This window comes from Branchiostoma belcheri, unplaced genomic scaffold, assembly GCF_001625305.1.
Source record: "Branchiostoma belcheri isolate BF01 breed outbred unplaced genomic scaffold, Haploidv18h27 scaffold67, whole genome shotgun sequence".
Classification (NCBI taxonomy): Eukaryota; Metazoa; Chordata; class Leptocardii; order Amphioxiformes; family Branchiostomatidae; genus Branchiostoma; species Branchiostoma belcheri.
Window position 1 is genome coordinate 347760 of NW_017804320.1, and position 20092 is coordinate 367851.

The 20092-nt window shown below is 41.1% G+C and overlaps 4 protein-coding genes across 4 annotated transcripts in view; 3 read left to right on the forward strand and 1 right to left on the reverse strand.

Moving 5' to 3' along the window:
• LOC109483869 (tripartite motif-containing protein 3-like) overlaps positions 1 to 1334 on the forward strand; it is a 1610-nt gene extending 276 nt beyond the window's left edge. Inside the window, exon 2 of the mRNA XM_019787012.1 lies at positions 6 to 1334. Coding sequence (XP_019642571.1) covers positions 6 to 965 — 960 coding nt within the window. The 3' untranslated portion in view covers positions 966 to 1334. The remainder of the gene's footprint in view (positions 1 to 5) is intronic.
• Positions 1335 to 2314: 980 nt separating this feature from the next.
• Positions 2315 to 9708, forward strand: LOC109483928 (zinc finger protein 830-like). The gene is made up of 8 exons (XM_019787068.1): positions 2315 to 2445; positions 3309 to 3408; positions 4468 to 4670; positions 5360 to 5496; positions 6044 to 6122; positions 7225 to 7366; positions 7878 to 7954; positions 8859 to 9708. Exons 1-8 carry the CDS (start codon positions 2339 to 2341, stop codon positions 9028 to 9030), a joined length of 1017 nt encoding a protein of 338 aa, XP_019642627.1. The 5' UTR covers positions 2315 to 2338; the 3' UTR covers positions 9031 to 9708.
• A 7460-nt stretch (positions 9709 to 17168) lies between these two features.
• Positions 17169 to 19425, reverse strand: LOC109483870 (tripartite motif-containing protein 2-like). Its single transcript, XM_019787013.1, has one exon. It carries the CDS (start codon positions 18225 to 18227, stop codon positions 17169 to 17171), a length of 1059 nt encoding a protein of 352 aa, XP_019642572.1. The 5' UTR covers positions 18228 to 19425.
• On the forward strand, positions 18994 to 20049 carry LOC109483871 (tripartite motif-containing protein 3-like). The gene has a single exon (XM_019787014.1). It carries the CDS (start codon positions 18994 to 18996, stop codon positions 20047 to 20049), a length of 1056 nt encoding a protein of 351 aa, XP_019642573.1.
• The last annotated feature ends 43 nt before the right edge of the window (positions 20050 to 20092 follow it).

The window sequence follows — 20092 nt, forward strand, 5'->3', positions numbered from 1 at the left end:
CCAAGGTTGCCGTGTTCCAGACAGTAGAGGTGAAGGTACCACCACTAGGATTCGTGACTGTTCAGTCCATCTCTCTCCCTGATAGTCAGGGAGTCAGCAAGGATCCGCCACGTACACAGAGCGTGAAGTTTGGCGGACGGGGATCAGACCAGGGAAAATTCGACAGACCACACGGTGTTACGGTGTCCAAAGATGGCCTGGTGTTCGTATCAGACTACGGAAACGAAAGGATTCAATGCTTCAACCTACAGGGCACTTTTCTCCACCAGTTCCCAACAGTCGTGTCAGTGCAGGGCATTTTCAAATCTCTTGTGACGGCCAAACAGAGGATGAAACCAGAAGATTTGTCCATGGACAGGGACGGTAACCTGTGGGTGGTGGGCTCCGATAACTCCGCTGAGTATGCCGTACAGTACAGCCCCAGAGGTAAGCTGCTGACCAAGATCGACTTAAAGCGCACAGGACGGCAGAGAAAAATTGCCATTGACACAATAAGGAACAACGTCATTATAACAGAAACGTCGGGCTCAATGTCACCTCAAGGTGTCCTGTGTGTGTACAGGCCAGACGGGACACTTGAGAGAACACTGGGGGGCCAACACAAGATGGCACGGCCGGAGTACATATCTGTGAACAAGGGAGGGCACATCTTTGTCTCACACTTCATGGCGTCCTGCGTGTACGTGTTTCGTGAGGACGGGCACTTGCTGTCTGTTTTCGGGGGCGAAGGAAGCGGGGAAGGCGAGCTGAAGTACCCAGGGGGTATTTGTACGGACAGTTCTGGTAACATCATCGTGGCAGACAAGGGGAACAAGAACCTGGCAGTGTTTGACAGGACTGGGAACTTCCTGAGATACATCACTAGTGTGGAGGGTCGACCTGTGGCCGTTGCCATGGCACCAAAGGGACAGCTGGTAGTGACTGACGACATCCACAACACCGTCACCATTCTGTACAGTTACTGACTCCTTACATTTAGTAATCTCGATCCAGTTTTAGCTCGCTGAAGAGCTAATCTCAAAATTTCAATGTAGTAATTCTGCTGGATTTTTCACTTGGTGGATCCTGACCCATCTAAATGTTGTTACAACTAAGGCCTATCATAAATTCATTAATACTCAGCAATGACAAAATCTGTATACATGATCGATGTATTACTAACTAAAGCTGTATTTCAAAAGATTATTTCAAAATTAAGAATTGGTTACTTTACAAAGCTGATCTAGAGCTGATTTCCTGATCTGCCTATAAAACAGCTTTACTCAGTCAACAAATTGACTTTTTTAGTTTTACATATTAATTTACTTACACCAAGTTACAGTCTTCATATTAAGTTGGACCTAATATATATATACAAATGTATATTATCAAATAAATCACTGTTCTTTATAAAGTCATAATGCAATGTTAGTTTGACCCTATTTTGTTGTGTACTAGTAAGTTACTAGATAATTTGGAGGTATCAAATCTACATTGTGTTCTATTGAGAAATTCTTTGTTAGTTTTATTTGGGTGAGGAATTCAATTTTCATGACAGCATGGAGTACTTTAATTGCCCAGGTAGGAACTTGTGTATATTTTGTTTTCATATGAGCAAGGACTGTAAAATGTCCTTGATATGAGAAACGAAGACCAGGAATCAAATAAAACGTTGTTGAATCATGTTCAGTTCTTTATGGTTTTCTTCAATTCTTTCTATTCTAACTGAAACGTAAAAAGCCTATAATTTTCATAAACATTTTATATTGTAACAGTGGGGGTTTATAGGCGCTACCAAAGCCATGGACTGAGGTAGACGGGACTCCTTTAACCTCCTCGAATGCTTGATATACATGTAGTCCACGATCCTGTTTAGAGTAGAGTAGAGTAGTAGATGTCTACGGCCACGTATAGGAGCTAATAGCTTCAGTTCCAGTTTAGGCCGCTCATTATGTTTGACATGACAATATCATAACTTGTAAATACTTACCTTTCCCTCGTGATGATCACAAGTATGTTTACTTTATCGTTACGGCAAATATGAGAAATTCAATGCGTGAAATCAAACATTTCGTGTCGATCCGGACTCTGACCACTTTGGTCCCAAACATTGACTAACCTTTCACCTCGGAAAAATCTACTTTTATTCCAAGGGTGGTCATATATATTGTATTGTTTATTTATCTGATATATAACAGAAAACTGTATTTCACATTTTTTGATTGAAAAATAATATTTTCAACATCTTAATTCAAACTCATTGTAACAATGATTTTGGGTTGAGAATCACTTTGGATTTAAAATTTGCGTAGGTAACCCTTCGGTTGAATGGAATCTCCCACAAGTTCTGGAAGGCAAAATGGCGGCCAAGGGAAAGAAAAAAGTGGACATCCGAGAATTAATGCGCAAACAGAAAGCCGAGAGGGCCTCCAGCGGACCCAAACGGATAGAATCTCCTCTGGCAAGGTACGGAGATGTTTCAAACGCTTTAGAAATGTTTTTGCATGAATAGATATTCGTTATGCAATGCCATTATTATCTTTGTGGGGGAGGGGGGCATACATGTACGTGCAATAATAGATGTATCTGCACAGAAAGAGAAATTTGCATTGCCAAATGTTAACTTGTTCTTTATCTTTTGTGTTAAAACTTTTTGCTTGGGTAGCAGATACCTTTGATTATGTTCTGGTGTGTGAGTTTTTCTTTTATTCTTAAAAACATAAGTTCAAAATTCACTAAAGCCTCAGTCACAACCCGCCGTGCATGCTTTTTGTCCGTACGTTTTTTGGGAGGCCACGTCTGCTACGTTTTTCTGAAAACGTGGGGAAGGACTGGCGTCAACGCACGTCACTCGCACGGTTGCGCAAGGTGTAAGAGTGTGGTCTGCACGCCACGTCTGGCCGTGAGCGGTTGCGTGCATCGTTCGTTCCACAAGTGGTGAGTTGTACGTGCTTACAATGTACGATCTCTGTGCGATTGCAACTTAACTGTAAGGAGGCCGTAATCACACGTGCTTCTTATGTACGGTACGTACGGGGCACGCGCGTTGCTCGTACTCGCACGCACGGGTGGTGAATCCGCAGACCGCACGCTGAAAAAGTTTTACATGCACTAAGTCTTAAAGTTCTGCTCCTAAATCCGTAGGATTCCGTACAAAAGTGGTACTCACCACGCACGGATGCCCTGCGTTTTCCCACGTTTTTGCACGTAGACAGCACGCAGAAGCACGTACGGTGGGTTGTGACCGAGGCTTAAGATAAACATGCACTTGTGAACTCACCCCATGTTGACAGTAAAATGTTATACCATGTTATTTGTCTACATGTTAGGTATAACAGCCTGGGACAGCTGTTCTGTGTGGTCTGTAAGGTACAGGTGAAGAATGAGCTGGTCTGGCCAGCACACATCGCTGGCAAGAAGCACAAAGAGGTTGGTATAAACTGTACAAACATTTCATCATCATCATCAGCTGTCGACCCCCCCTTTGGGACAGGGTTATCCGCTCCACTTCTAACATAATGTTGAACAATTTATTTTGAACATTTAAAGGCATCCCGTGCAGTTTTTAGGGGTTGGAAACCCGATTTTGCATTTATTAGCCAATATTCTAGTCATTTATCTAGTACATACTGAGTTGAAACTACACTATCCCAATGTATATTGACCCTCATAGAGCAAAAATTCTGAGTTGAAACTACACTATACTGAGTTGAAACTACACTATCCCAATTTGTATATTGACCCTCATAGAGCAAAAATTCCCAAAATTCTGACAGAAAATGGTTACTGGAAGGGCTCTGGGCTGATTTTTAGGGTAAAAAAAAAGAAGAAAAATAAAGGACTCATCTTGGGGCTTGTTTCTGCTGTTTGCAAACACCCAGAGTATGAAATACTGACTCAAATGTGCTAATGTGAAGCAGTATGTGTCAATATCACAAGGATTGCCTTATTCAGAATATTTCAAATTTTGCTGCCCAGTGAAATTGCATTGGATGCCTCTCTGACTTCAGGCATAATTCACCAATAGTTTACAGCAAAAGTTTACAGTAAGTACAAGTTGCGTTTGACCAGACTGTAAGGTTTGATCCACTCAAACAGGAAGGACCACTAGTAAGTATGCTTTTCGATATGTGTGGTGGGTTTTTAACATGCTCAAGATGTGACTCTCCTCAAACGTGGGACCTCCGGCTCACATCCAATAAGATGTCCCTAACTTAAGTTTCACTTCTGTATCAGATTCTGTATCTGTATAGCCGGTTGCAATTGGGTTGAGTGAGGAAATAGTAGCAAAGTGCATTCCCCAAGGGCATTACACTGGGGTCTGCCATTGCTAGGGATTTACACCTCTGTAGGTTCACATTAATAGGTCAACAACCCTAACCACAAGACCACCTTGACAGTTTTCCTTCTAAACTATGTTTGAATCATTCAATGCAAATTCTCAATCAATGAAACTAAAACAACTTGAAATTTCTCTTCTGTGCTCAGAATGTAGAACTCCTGAAAGGTGGTGATGTCACGTCAGTAGGTCCGAGCCCAGCTACCCCGCCCAGAAACCTGGCAGCAGGCAAGCGGAAAGTTGAGGACACCAGCTGCAGGGAGACATCCTTCAGCCAGGAGAAGAAACAGAAAGTCATCAGCAGTGTACCGATTAAGGGCATCCTCAAGAACGCAAAACCACTCACACCTGGGTTAGTGCTTATCTTGAAAGTTCATCTGTGTTAGTAGAAATCATTATAAAGCAAGTTTAAACTGTAATTTCCAACACGACAAATTGGACTCACCCAAATTTTTGACTGTACAACTCCAGTCTTTGTCAAGGAATGAGCAATCCACCGCTTCCGTGACGTCACGCAGATAACACACGTGACTCCGTGAGCAGTGGATCATAGGTTGCAGAAAGTCTGTGGCGCCCCCCGTCTCTGTTGAGGGATGGTTGTAATGCCCTGATGTACATGTACATCGCCTCGTTAATCCGCCGAAAAAAACAAGGTTCCTACATTTTGAAATTTGACTCCATCATATACAAATGGTTTTGATCCAGTGGGAACATCACATATAAACGGCCAGCATCACATATAACTGCATCAAAGTAAGAAACAAAACATTAAATCAGAGTCTTTTCTTGTCTCCTATCTTCATTCATATCTTATCCGGCACCTTCCGGCACGGCAACAAACATCTTTGCCCATTTTGGCATGTTGACCACTGTCAGAAGGCAACAAAATTTCTTGTTTTTTCCCCCAAATCAGGCAAAAATTGCTAGTAATGCGCGTGTTGATGACATCGATAAGAATTACTTGCTGTGGCCTAATAAAGCAACTCTAAGCACTTGACAGAGATTGTTTCTTTGTTCATTCTTGTTTTATTGTCCCTTTAGATTGCCGGCCACCTTTTTCGATGGGACCAGTAAATCCTCCACTTCTGCAGCATCCCAAAAACCTCTTGTAGATTTTGATGATGATGATGATACTGATGAGGAAGAAGAAAACAATACCCCAGCAGGACTGCCTTCTGGTTGGTGCATTATTGATATAATTATGTGAAATTTTGATAAGTAATGATATACATATCTGATAAAACAGTTGATAGATATTTTGATTGCTACATGATCTCAATAAAATGTTTAAGATGTTCTACAGCTTTGAAGTGAAGGCCACACCAATTTAATTCGTTGATTTACAGATTTGCCGGACTTAATTTTTTTCTGATTTGCAAAAAAAAAAAAAGAAAGAAAACATTTCAGCCCCTGAGTCAATTCTAAAATGAGTTGAAGGAATTCCCTTCTCTCAGAGTTGTTACAGTTTTTCCTTCTAACAATGTAGTAGTTGATTCAAAGTTTGAAATTCATTGTAATTGCAGGCCAACTTGGTGTATGTTGACTTCATGGTTCCTATGTAGCATTGGATGATGCCCAGGCCTGTTTTTATTTTTTATTTTTTTTGCCCTGTTGCTTCACAATTTTTCTAAAAAAATCCAAGAACCAACAAATCAAATTGGTGTGGCCTTATTTGTATTTCTAAACTTATTTCAGAACTGTACCCTTTTCCCAATGCTTCCTCAGATTTCTTTGACAGTAGTTCTAAAGCACCAGACAGCAGCACAGCAGCAAAACCTGATGATGGCTCTTCAGAAACTTCAAAGTAATTGTTCTACTTTGTTTCTACTAAGTCCCTTTGAAGAGTAAAAGTTTGCTATGTGGATAACAGTAAGTTTCATGTAGTGCCCCATGACTTTCACAATAACTTTTTTTATTCACGAGTATCCCATCCCCAGAATGCATTGCAAAAACGGGTCTAAACCTCAAACAGCTTGTTTTTCAGTGTATTTTGAGGTGTTGGGGCATTTTATGCTCAACGTTAACTAAATTACTATGGGTTGAATCTGACAACAAATAGAGAATGATTTTTTTTGGAATATGTGGTTTGTAACGTTATAGTGGTAACGCTATACTGTTGCTGTAACGTTACAAACCACATGTTCCATGTTAAAAAGAACACAAAAACTTCATTCTCTATTTGTTGTCACTGTCAGATTCGACGCATAGTAATTTAATTAACGTTGAGCATAAAATGTCCTAACACCTCAAAACACACTGAAAAACAAGCTGTAAATTAACGTCACCAGGATCATTCCGATGCCTTCCTGTCCAATGCAAATGAGGTTTAAACCTGTTTTCGCAATGCATTCTGGGGATGGAAAACTTGTGAATTTTACTGTTTTCCATGAAAAGATGATAGTTTTCAATGTGTCATTTGCATGATCCTGCTTTCTTTCAAACTCAACATGCTTATTAGGCCACACCGACTTATTTTTATAGATGACATCCACACGCATTGATTTTCGCCTGTTATGAAAAAAAAAAAAGATCATGTCCACCGAGGCTCTGGCCTGATTCTAGGCCTGGGTAGTCCATGGTACTAGAAGTTAGCGACAATACGGAGCTGGGCACCCAAGCTACCGAAGCTCCATGACTCGAGAACTTAATACGATAACGTACAGTGCCGATTCATAAATTCCGCGAAAAGCCAGCATGTAACGGCTTGTCGTATACGTCACTATGTAATACGGCGAATTCACAATACCCGAGCTTCGTATTCCTGTGGTTTGGTAGCATTTTTATTTTTGGACGGAATTTTTTTGTAATTCGCCCGCGCGCACTAGTTTGGGGGTCTTCAGAGGATGACATCCATAAAATTAAGTCGGTGTGGCCTTGTGTAAGTACATTTTGTAAATGTTTGACAGGTCCAACACAGCAGAGGGAATCCCAGAAGGTTTCTTTGATGATCCAGTCACAGATGCCAAAGTCCGAAATGTGCCACTTCCAAGTGAGAATGAAGAGGAGGAATGGCAGAGGTTTCAGAAAGCTATCGCACTGGAGGCATCGGTAAGGCACTAAGGCTGAAGTCTTGTTTATTTGTTTGTTTATTTGTTTATTTGAGTTTACCACCAGATATACAAGTGGAAGGGAGGACAAACAGGTGCATTGACACCTTTACAAGTTGTCCTCCCAAACACAACATGCACAATATGAATACAGAATAACATTATTGAATACAAAACAAATTGCAATAATGAACATCATTAACATGAAATATTATACATTAAACATCAAATCTAATGCAATAAACATCTGTACAATGCAATACCAAGCTACAATGTATATACACATGTAATACATTATTTACAAAAATATCAATGATTAAAAACTGGGTAGTAACACACTTGAGACACACAGTCCACAAATAGGTGCATAGCTCCAACAGTGGGTGAACAAACAAACCTGGCTAATTTCAAGTCTAGCTTAAGCCAAAAGTTTCTAATTAGGTTGACCACTGGGCAATCTGGGTCAAAAAAGTATTTTGTACACTGACTTAGTATTTATCTTTATCCTGCAGGCATCTGAGGCGATGATAGAAGTGGAGGATGAAGAAGTCCAGGCTGATCGAGAGATCACAGAGATCGACGATCAGATGTAAGGAACAGATACCTTTAGGACTTTGCTTCTTATAAATAAGCAAAAATACAGTTACTCAAGCAATTAGCTATTAAATCCAGTTGCTTGAGTAACAAAAAAATATTCTGGAAGAGAAAATCTGTCTGATGTACTTGAAGCATTTGGAATATCCCAAAACAAGCTGCTTGAGGCGTCCATCAATTTTTGGTACATGTACCACCAAATTATATATAGCTACATAATATAGAATACAACACGGGGTATTCCGTATCGCCCGAGGTATCGGTCCGACTGCGATACACCATGTTGTATTTTATTTATGTCATACCCACTCAAAAAAAGCGCGCCTTTCAATGCAAGATGAGCCAAAAGTTGGTGCCTGTAAACCCTCAAATGCAACAACGAATTTTCGAAAGCGACACACGCGGTTAGGACGAAACGCGTTCGAATTGTTCTGTGGAAGCCATGCAGCCCTTTACTTTACGGTACAGCCCGGTCCGGAACCTGTTATCGAACGTTATCGCGACCTGGGTATGATGTAAATGATGAATATACAGAACAAGCAACTGCTTTCCGACAGGGAATTATTGCATTTCTGCCGTGGGATAAGGTTGATTCAGTTTACTACCTTAAAAGAATGACAAAAAAACTGACTTTGAAAATCCAGTTTTACTGTCTAGAAATTTCTTACGAATGTCTTTAACGCATGATGCTGTTTTCCTTGCTGAATAGCAAGTGCACTATGCACCAAGTAACATCTAGCGTCAGTGCACAGTAAACCAGTCAGAATTGCCCTGATGAAGATGACAGACGGTCATCGAAACGTCGGCTCGTGAAAATAAATGGTTGTCATCAAGGAACTTTGCTATTCATTTGTTTACGAACCTGATGAAATTATTCACGGATGTTTTCCTTGCTGCAGTCACCGGTTACAGAAGGTGGAATCCATGGCAGATCGGCTGGAGAAGGCAGAACAACAGAGGATGTCCAGGAAGTCAGAATCAGAGGAACAGGAAGCTGACAGTAACAGTGAAGCAGAGGAAGCAGAGTTTGAAGAATTCTTAGACTGGAGATCTAAAGGCACCTGGAAATAACAGCACACAAAAACTCAACACTTCCTATTTTGCTACAGAATTATGATCTCTATATTACTTACCAATATTTTCTCACCTTATGTACTATAAACTCTCTCTCTTTTTGAACAAGTAAGGTATCACATGCATAATGTACCTTTATTGAAAGCTTCATGTAAAAAAGGTGTCTAGTGCATAAGATTGAATGCACACAATGTTCATTGAATCACTGAATTTGATCCTTTAAAGGAACATGAATGACGCAATAAGCAAGGCAGTTAGTATATATTACAAGCCTATAATACAAGGTCAAAGTCATTGTGAATTACGTTGAATACACATTTGTTACATGACATTAATATGCATATCAAGTTGTCAGTTTTTGTCTCAGAATAAACAACTATTTAATCCAATTATTGGACATGTAGAATACCTATTTCAAGATTGGTTAGATGCTACATTTGTATGTTTGAATGCCTTCCTTCATTCCATGGTTAAATTATCTGACACGGACTACTATGCTATCTGTATTCTTACCACATTATACATGTTTTACATGTATTCATGGTCCTTCAAGTCATTTTGTATAGACAACAGTTGAGTTTTACTCTGGTTCAATAGGAAACAAGGCTGTCAGAGATGGCAGACTTCACCCCCTTGAGAATACGTGTGATCACGCAAAACATACCAAAATCTGTACTGCACCAACACACATACATTGTACACAGAAATAAAAACTCTTCTCTATAGAAATTCCTCTGGACACATTCCTAGAATTCTTACAGACTGCACACAATAGTCAATACTATACCATTAGGCTCGCCCCTGAGGCGTCGGCAAAAATTCTTCACGCCTTTTGTTAGGTAAAAAGGTCATCGGGTATTTTATCTTAAAAGAGTTTTAACTGAGCAGACAATGTGCCCGAGGCACTTGACAACATGCGGGTACTAGTAAAACTGGTTTTTCAACTCGTACTCTGCTTTACCTGTGGTAACTTGGGTATACTTAACGCCAAGTCAGTGTGACTAATCCATATTCATAGCACGAATATGGGGTGCATCAGTGATCTGGTGAAAAACAAGAAGAATGATTACGTGTATGTACTGGTGGATGTAGCTGTTATGCTTTTACGTGAGTACCACTTATGTTTTTATTCTGCGTTAACACAAAAGTGCAGGTCGGTTAGTGCTTATCTTATTGTGTGAATACCTATGATTTGGTACAGTATATGGCTCAGCACAATAACAGTGAAAAATGTAAGAGTGACCTGATAAAATTCGTAACATAAGGAATGCAATAGTCCAAATGTAGTACACAGGCCACCAACAGAGTACATGCAGAGTACATGCAAATTGACTGGAACTTAACAAACGTTTAGGTTGCAGTAAGAATACCCTGAAGCTATTCACGGGAGACAAAATGGTCCAAAACAAGTTAGTGTTGTTCTGAAGCATACGTCAATTTACTGGTCTAATGTTACACGTTTTAATGTAGTAAGTTGAATCAACCCTTTCTCATAGCATACTGATATCTGTGAGGCAAAATGCAATATCGCATGGCAGAAGACAGTTGCTTGTTTCGTATCATAGGCTACTTATTGGTGGTACTGTACCATAAATAATGGGACTCCTCACGCAGCTTGTTTAGGGGACATGTCAAACGCTTTAGGTAAGAAATAATAATAACTAGGGAGCCCAAACTCACGTCACACCTTCCCCAGCACAAGAGCTACCTACCATCCAAATTTCATCACCATAGCATGTCTAGATCATGAGATATCAAAACCGGAAGTTCAGCTGCAGTACCATAACAAGCCGCTAGGGGGTCCAAAGTCTAATCATTTTGAGGTCTCATCAAGACCTACCTACCTACCAAGTATCAAGACAATCCATCAAGGCCTTCTCAAGTTATCGTGTTGACAGACACACACACACACACACACATACACGAACGCCCCTGAAAACATAACCTTCTTGGCGAAGGTAATAAATGGTTTATTGGCCAAACATCACCCGTGCAATCGCAGCCTTATAGTGCTGAATTGATGCAGGGTATACAATCACATGATACAAATGGTAATAATACACATAATACACATAATACACATAATACACATAATACACATGATACATAATTTGTTCCACCCACATTTTTGTGGAACTGTCGCAAGGGTCTGTGCGGCTGCCATTCGGCGCCACAAGATGACCTCAATACGACTTTCCCCAACCAAAGTTAGGTACCCATTCACACCTGGGTGGAGTGAGGAAAGTCGTGTAAAGTGCTTTTCCCAAGGGCACAATGTCGGGGCACATGTACAACTCGGGATCGAACCCAGCTCTCCCCGGTTCACAGTCGAATGATCTACCACTACGCCACCCGACGCCACAAAATGATGACAAAAACGTTCTAAGAAATGTCAGTATTTAAATAACAGGTAGATTCCCTCATACGTTTTGTTTTGCCGCATTCAAATTGCGTTGGATGCCTGTATGATCTTTTTTCTGTAGCTAGGAACGCATTGTCCCAAAACCATTTAAACATAAACTACTCAAGGCCACCTACAACAGATTTATCACACATTACAGTCTTCACCTGCCATGTACTTGGACCACTTCTTGTGGGTGTAGCTCTTGTATTGCTTCTAGTCTAAGTCTTATTTCAACACAATATATCATAACTATCTGAATTATGCTTAACCTTTAATTGATTGCCTATTCTGTGTATTTGTATACTTGTTGTTATTGACCATGTAAATTTTGATGTTGTATACATGTATGTGTTTTTGTATGGTGGAGGGCAACTTGTAAAGGTGCGTATGCACCTGTTCTGGCCTCCCCTTCACTTTGTAAACAATCAAAATAAACAAATAAACCAGCGGTATTTACCTATGAAATCTGTTGTCATTGATCCTCCTCAGTAGACTGATTTTCGTTTAAAATGTGTATTATGTTAATTAATGTTATCATTATGATCAGTTGCATTATTATTTTCATTACTATGATTATTATTATTATTATGATCAGTTTTTTTATCAGTTATTATTATGATCAGTTACGAGTTGAGTTATTATGATCATTACTACTTTGATTATTTAGTATAATACTATTATGATCACTTATTATTATGATCAGTTATTATCATGATCATTTATTATTTTGATCAGTTATCATTATGATCATTATTATGATCAGTTATTATTATGATCAGTTATTATTATGATCAGATATGAGTTGAATTATTATTGTTATTATGTAAAGGATGGTTTACCACATTGTATGTTTATTGTTTTTGATGAATAAAAAAATAAATAAAATGTGTTTGCATGCATCACAGTTGCCCTCCCCCTTGTACTGGTGAAGACGCACGTTGTGGAGCCAGCAGACCGTCTGTTTTACTGTGATGACGTCACGCTCTCGTTCCCAGCCAAGAAGGAACAGTTCCCGACCTGGCTGGTGTACGTTCTATGCCTGGCTATCCCAATGGTCACGGTAAATCAGTCAAAATTTTAATTTCTTGAGGCCACAGCAAGTAATTTTTATGGATGACATCAGCGCGCGCATTAATTTTCGCATGATTTTTGAAAAAAAAAAACAAGAAATTTTGTTGCCCTCTGACATTGGTCGAAAATGGGTAAAGATGTCTGTTTCCATGCTGGAAGGTGGATGGCAGATAAATATGAAGAGAGGAGACAAGAAAAGGCTCTGATTTAATGTTTTGTTTCTTACTTTGATGCAGTGATATGTAATGCTGGCTGTGTACATGTATATGTGATGTTCCCACTGAATCAGAACCATTTGTACAATGAGTCAAAATTTTTAATTGTAGGAACCTTGTTTTATTTCGGCTCGTCTTGCTTTTTTTCGCCCGCTCGCAATAGATTTGGAGTCTGCAGAGGATGCCATCCATAAAATTTACGTGGTGTGGCCTATTTCCAGTGAGGAATGGATATGAATGGAATGGAATAGTAACCGCTAAAGTCGCGAACTTTGTATGCTCCACCTCTACGGAGGATGAATGATGATGATGATGATGATGAAAGTCGCGAAAATTAAGTGACAGTTGATAAATCAATTACAGTATTTTTATCATTTGACTGAGACAAACAACGTCAGCCTAGTGGAAAGTGTATTTATAGTTATACATTTTGATATGGTATTTATCAATAAACGCGGTGCATTTCAATTACATTTTAAAGCTTCTGCATGGATTATGAAGTCATTCTTATGAATACAATAATATATTATCATTATTATTATTCATGTTCCTTCTATGGCAGCTCATACTTCACAAACCTCTGGATACGTCTGTATACGATGTATATATGATTTGAGTTTTGTATGTACAAATACTTATGTTTTGTTCCTATATTGCATAACTATGGGCCGATGAGTGAAAGTTAAACAATTGAAAAATAATAATGATAAAATACTAATGATAACTATAGTGAAAGTTCAGCTGTGTTGGTAGTAAAATCTTGGTTCATAGTAAAACGTTGAACTTTATTCCAACACACAGTTTACAGAGAGATCAAATTTTCAGCGACCACTGTCGCCTTCATCAAGATAATTACTGACCAATCACTTCACAACGTGATCTCGCGAGTGTTACGGTTTACAAACACGTGACCTTATTCACACCAGACTTGACTGAAACGTGACGTAAGCAATTGATCAAAAGTGCCAGGGAATTTATATCGTCCACCATTGTTGTGAAGTGATTGGTCATTAATTATCCTGATGAAGGCGACAGTGGTCGCTGAAAAATTGATCTCTCCGTAAACTGTGTGTTGGTATAAAGTTCAACGTTTTACAATAATGATAACTCTTCTACCAGATTGGGATTGTGGAGATGGAGGCCGTTAAACGCGTTCTTCTCCAGGCCGCAGCCAAGGCGAAGGATATAGACGAGATAGTCGACATGTCACGTGACCGTGTCTCCGACCTTCTTCACGGCCGGCTGACCCGGGCTCTACTGTCGTTCAAGTTCGGGTTCCTGCTGACGGACGCCACGGGCTGGGTCACGGCGCTCACCGTGGGGGAGTTCCAGCCGAGCTTCCTGAGCTACTGTAGGCCAAACGTTACCGACCCGGCATGCGCGATGGGGTTAGTCTCTGTCCGCGCATGCTCGAGGGACGGGTTAGAAGTCAATGACCACAGGTTTGTTGTGTTTTACGAAGGCCCACAACGACACTTCCGTGCACCTTTTCCACAGCCCTGACACACCGCGCTGCCAAGGGATAAACCTTCCATACCGCTCTTCCGCGGCCCTACCACAGCGCGCTGCCAAGGGATGTACCATGCAGCGCGGTATGGAAGGGCCGCGGAAGAGCGATATGGAAGGTATATTCCTTGGCAGCGCGCTGTGAAAGGCTGTGGAAGAGCGGTATGGAAGGTATATCCCTTGGCAGCGCGGTGTTGAAGGGATGTGGAAGAGGTGTATGGAAGTGTCGTTGTGGGCCTTCGTAGTGTTTTAGACCATTCCAGTCTTACTTGAAGTAGAAAGAAGTACCCTAGTAGTAAGTAATTTGTACTTAGGGGCAGGCAAATATAGAGAGCAACGATTACATTCCATTTGATAGATATTCTAACGCATTTGGTAAGAGAGAAAAGTAGTGCGACGTTCTTTTCATTTACATTTGTATTTCTTTTTATTTCTAGACTGTCTTACTGGTCAGAAAACGCAGCTATCTCCGCGTACAGTGTGTCATTCCTTATAGTAAGTATATACTATACGTATTTGTATTGTATAGCCTCTTAATGTTGTATTAACGTCTCTGATGCTGAAACGCTTATCCATGTATACTGTTGCAGTACCATACATATCTCAAATCAAAAGTAATACAGATGCCAGTGCTAGCGAGTTTATAGGTAGTACTTTAAGTAGTAATAATAAATTGCAAGGAACTGACTGGAGAGCCACGGCGATAAGCTATGATGATGATGAGTAATAGATAAATGTTTGTATTACTACTAAGAATTTATGATTCATTGATGATAGAGAAACAAAAGACAGACAAACGAAAGGAAGGCAGAGTGATACATAAAACAAATGAGTGATTAATGCATAAAAAAATTAAAAGATGGGAGAGATGGACCACAGCAGAAAAGCACGTCGTTTAAAGTTAAAACTTTAGATCAAACACAAGAAAGTTCTCTCACCTCGAGCTTTCGACCAGTCACTCTGGTCTTTCTAGGTGAGAGAACTTTATTGTGTTGGATCTAAAGTTTTAACTTTAAACATGTAACTGTCAACACAGATGAACTTTCATGATAGCAGAAAAGCACGTTTAGCCTTTAACATGACGTTTATTATTATATTCGTCGGGAAAGTTTTCAGTAGCGTTTGTCCGTCTGTTTGTCCGCATGTTTGGCTGTGAAAAATAATATCAAAACTTTCTGTTTTGATATCTCGTGATCTAGACATGCTAGGATCTCGAATATTGGGTGGTAGATAGCTCTTGGGGTAGGGAAGAAGTGACATGAGTTTGGGCCCCCTAGCGGCTTGTTCTTGAACTGCAGGAGCATAAGTTGAAAAATCTTCGAAGGAGAATAACTCAAGAACGGCTAGAATAGCCTTTTTTGTTAAGATAAGGCTGTCATTGGGTGGAGAATATGATCAACTGATATCATCTTTGCAAATGAGGCTCTTATTTGCAAGCTCAATGATTAAGATTTTATAATTCGTCAACCAGAAGGGTTAACATCATTTGGCGAAGGTATGAGATCGTGGAACTCTTGTTTCCAGATGTACCTGCAGGTCCGCTGGCCGTGGGGAGACCCGTTGTTAGTCCGGCCGCTGGTCCAGCTTCTCGCGCTCGTCCTGGCCCAGGTCAGCTCCCTGTCACAACTAGCCGACAACGAGCACGTCTTCGGCGAGATCCTGGCCGGCTGGATCTTCGGAGGGACCACCGCACTTCTCATGGCAAGTTTGATATACTTTTCTTAGATAAGGGAGGATATAGAAGCCTCTGTTACCTTTCTGACCGCATCGACCCCTCTTCTAGTACTGACATAGGTGACTGAAGTTTCCTCTGAAGTTGACTGAAGTTGACTGAAGTTGGTAGGACTTGATAACTGGCAGCAAGGAGGAAGTGATGACTCCACCCACTTAGGTCTTCTTTACAACAAGCCCTCTGTCCTTCTAGGCCCATTGGAAGACAGCAGACCATCTGATTGTGCCAATACATTCAGAAAAACTTAACTCTAGATACCATCCCGAATATCCAGAAACGTGAATGTCATCGATCTGACTGTATTTTTTCTGTTTCAGGTCGTTTTTGTGTCTGGGTTGCTTGATGTCAAGGTCAATGCTGACAAACCAGTCGAGGAGTCCAAACTCAGGAGAGAGGAACTGCATGTACTGGACTCAGGCTGGGATTGAGTTTGTACATTAGAATACTGCCGGACAATTTAATAATTGTGTTCACTTTGATAAAAACAAACAGTATCTATGATTATTTATGTTCAGTCTCTTGTAAATAAAGTCACGTGTCTGAAACCGTAACTCTCGCGAGATTATGTTTTGACGTGATTGGCAATTAATTATCCTGATGAAGGCGACAGTGGTCGCTGAAAATTTGATCTCTGTGTAATCTTTGAGTGAGAATAAAGCTCAACGTTTTACTATGATTACTACCAAGTACCAACACAGATGAACTTTCATGATAATCATGTAAAATTTATTTAATTTTCGATTTATTGTATTGACATAAATCCGTGCACATTGTAATGAAAGGTACGTTACTGTCTTAAGAAAAGTAAGGCATGAATATGTAATAGAAACGTAATATATATGAGCCATTCTTTCTGATCGATGATCATTATTTTTTTCTATTTATCTGATTTTTTATATCATACTTAGTGTTTGTTTTCTTGCAACCGCTGTTTTCGGTCCAAAATGAGACAAAACAGTTATGAACATCGAGAATACACCAGTGATATATACATTATAATATATCACACCAGTGATATATACAGTATTATTACTATTATATTTATTATTATAATATGATACATTATAATGTACAAGTAGCATCAGTCATCATTTTTCCAGCCTAAATTTTCATAATTTGTTGTTGGATGTAGTCACCGATTTTACCATAATACGTTTAATGCAGTCACCCCTCTCCCACATGTACAGTTAATCATATTTTTTGTCCATTACTTATCACTACTATACGGAATTATAGTCGCTGTGTCCGTGCCACAGTGACCAACACAAGTGACCACCACAAAGTTCGGTCCAGCCGCTACAGAGTACAGGTCCGGCACGTCGTTCATGATATGTCGGACAAACTTGCCGTCTCTGTCGAACACACTCACCCGCCAATTCCCCCTGTCCACCACGATGACATTACCCTGTCGGTCCAAGCAGATACCGTGCGGAGAGTCCAACTGTCCATCCCCGCTACCGAACCCTCCAAACTTCTTGTACTTCTTTGTAACGTCGCGACCCTCCATGAAAACATGGACGCAGTGCAGCCAACTGTCGGTGACGTACAGGTCTCCTTTCTGATTGACTGCGACTCCGGTCGGTTTTCGGGTGTTTCTGGGCCCCACGACCTTCACTTGGGTACCGTCGGGAGTGACAACTTTCACACAACTTTCGCTGTATCCTTTCCTTTCTACCATTCTTGTGCGCTGATCGGTGACTACGATCTCTACTGCATTCGTGTACTGTTCCAATCCATCATTCTCTTCTTCTTCTTTTTTTGGCTCCCCACCCTTCTTCTTCTTCTTCGAGGCGGCCTTTCCCGTTGACTGATCCTGCACGCGTACATGCCCGATGTCAGCCCTCGTAGCAATCCCACTGGTGACACCAGTAAGGGGAAGGTCAATCTTTGTCAGGAACCGACCTTCAGTTGAGAACTGTGTGAGCAGATTCTGACATACGTACGCCTTCTTTTCCACCATGAACACCGTCCCAACAACCCACAGGTTCCCGTCCTTGTCCACAGACAAGTCGCGAGGTCGGAAATGTTTACCTTTCGTCACAGTGTTGAAAGCCCGGACGACTTTGCCTCGGGTGTTGCATACGACGATTCTCTCGTTGAAAGAATCGGCGACGAAGAGTTCCGAAGTTTCTGACACAGCGACTCCGGTCGGGCTACAGAACTGGTTCCTTCGCGAGCCTCTGCCTCCAAACTTTACCATCTTCACTTCCTTTTCTTCATCCTCGTCCTTCTTTTTATCGTCTTTGGTTGTCTTTCTCCAGAACATGTTGACGTTTAAACCTAACAGCTATTTGTACATACATGAATGCTTATCAAGGTAATTAAGGCTGCTCACAAAACCTGCCAAACCAGAACAGAGGTGAAGCCGTGCGGCCTTTACCTTTGAGGTCAGACCGTTGAACAGAAGCAAAACATCTCTAAAATACTAGTTTTCGTAAATTCATCTTAACAACAAGAAATATTCATCTAAAAAAAAAGAAAGAACAAAAAAAAAAACAGTTTAAGAGCACTTTGGAATGACATTGCGCTCATTGTTACATAAGTTTCATACTTGATTGAATAGCACCATTGTTAGATAGGCCACGCCTCCTCTCTTACGTGCACTTACGACCCAACTCCGCTGCTATGGGTGATTGTGAAGTGACTTGAAACAACTAGTGTCCTTAGGCGGATGAGATCGCTTTCTGTCAGTCAGTGTTCTGTCTGAAAAGATAGCATGAGGAGAGGTGAGCGTAGTTTTGAGTGTTCCCCATACCTGTATTTGAGTAGCCACCTTGCGGAAAATAATGGTATTTCTGTTACCGTGTGCATGTGGTCTCTTGTAATTGATTTAGACCAGGATGTATGTAAACAAATTATAATCAATAACTAGAATTCAAACATGGTATGTTTTTCATAATTTTCACATTCGCCTTTGACCTTGAAGATGACATGCGCAGATGTCTCATTGTCTCGTCAAACCAGTTTTACTAGTACAACACTACGTATGCATTTTGTACTCGTAAAGTACGAAAAATCAGCTGGCAGTCAACATGGCCAACAAAAACGGCAACAACGACAAAAGGAATAACACTGAACAAGAGGAGGCCGTGGAGATGGTGAGGTTTGGCGGTAGAGGATCAAGAAAGACCGAATTCCGTCGTCCAACCGGGGTCGCCGTTTCTCAAGCTTCGGAAATCTTCATCGCTGATTGCTTAAACGAGCGTGTTGTAGTGTGTAACACCCGCGGGAAGGTCGTCCGGACGTTCGACACGGCAGTGAAGGGTATCTTTACGAGAAAGTCCTTCCGACCAAACGACGTGGCCTTTGACAGGGACGGTAACCTGTGGGTTGTTGGGACTATCATCGTAAACGAGAAGGATCTTCTTTCTGATAATCTGCTCGCACAGTTCTCAACTGAAGGTCGGTTCCTGACAAAGATTGACCTTCCCCTTACTGGTGTCACCAGTGGGGTTGCTACGAGGGCTGATATCGGGCATGTACGCGTGCAGGATCAGTCAAAGGGAAAGGCCGTCTCGAAGAAGAAGAAGGGTGGGGAGCCAAAAAAGTCCGAAGAAGAGAATGATGGACTCGAACAGTACACGAATGTGGTAGAGATCGTAGTCACCGATCAGCGAACAAGGATAGTAGAAAGAAAAGGACACAGTGAAAGTTGTGTGAAAGTTGTCACTCCCGACGGTACCCAAGTGAAGGTCGTGGGGCCCAGAAACACCAGAAAACCGACCGGCGTCGCAGTCAATCAGAAAGGAGACCTGTACGTCACCGACAGTTGGCTGCACTGCGTCCATGTTTTCATGGAGGGTCGCGACGTTACAAAGAAGTACAAGAAGTTTGGAGGGTTCGGTAGCGGGGATGGACAGTTGGACTCTCCGCACGGTATCTGCTTGGACCGACAGGGTAACGTCATCGTGGTGGACAGGGGGAATTGGCGGGTGAGTGTGTTCGACAGAGACGGCAAGTTTGTCCGACATATCATAACGGACATGGCAGATCCGTGTGCTGTGGCAATTGGGCCGAACTTTCTGGTGGTTACCTGTGTTGGTCACTGTGGTACGGACACAGTGACTATAATTCCATACAGCCATTAGCTATAGCTACGTTTGATACTGTAGAATAGTTTGCTTACGACTT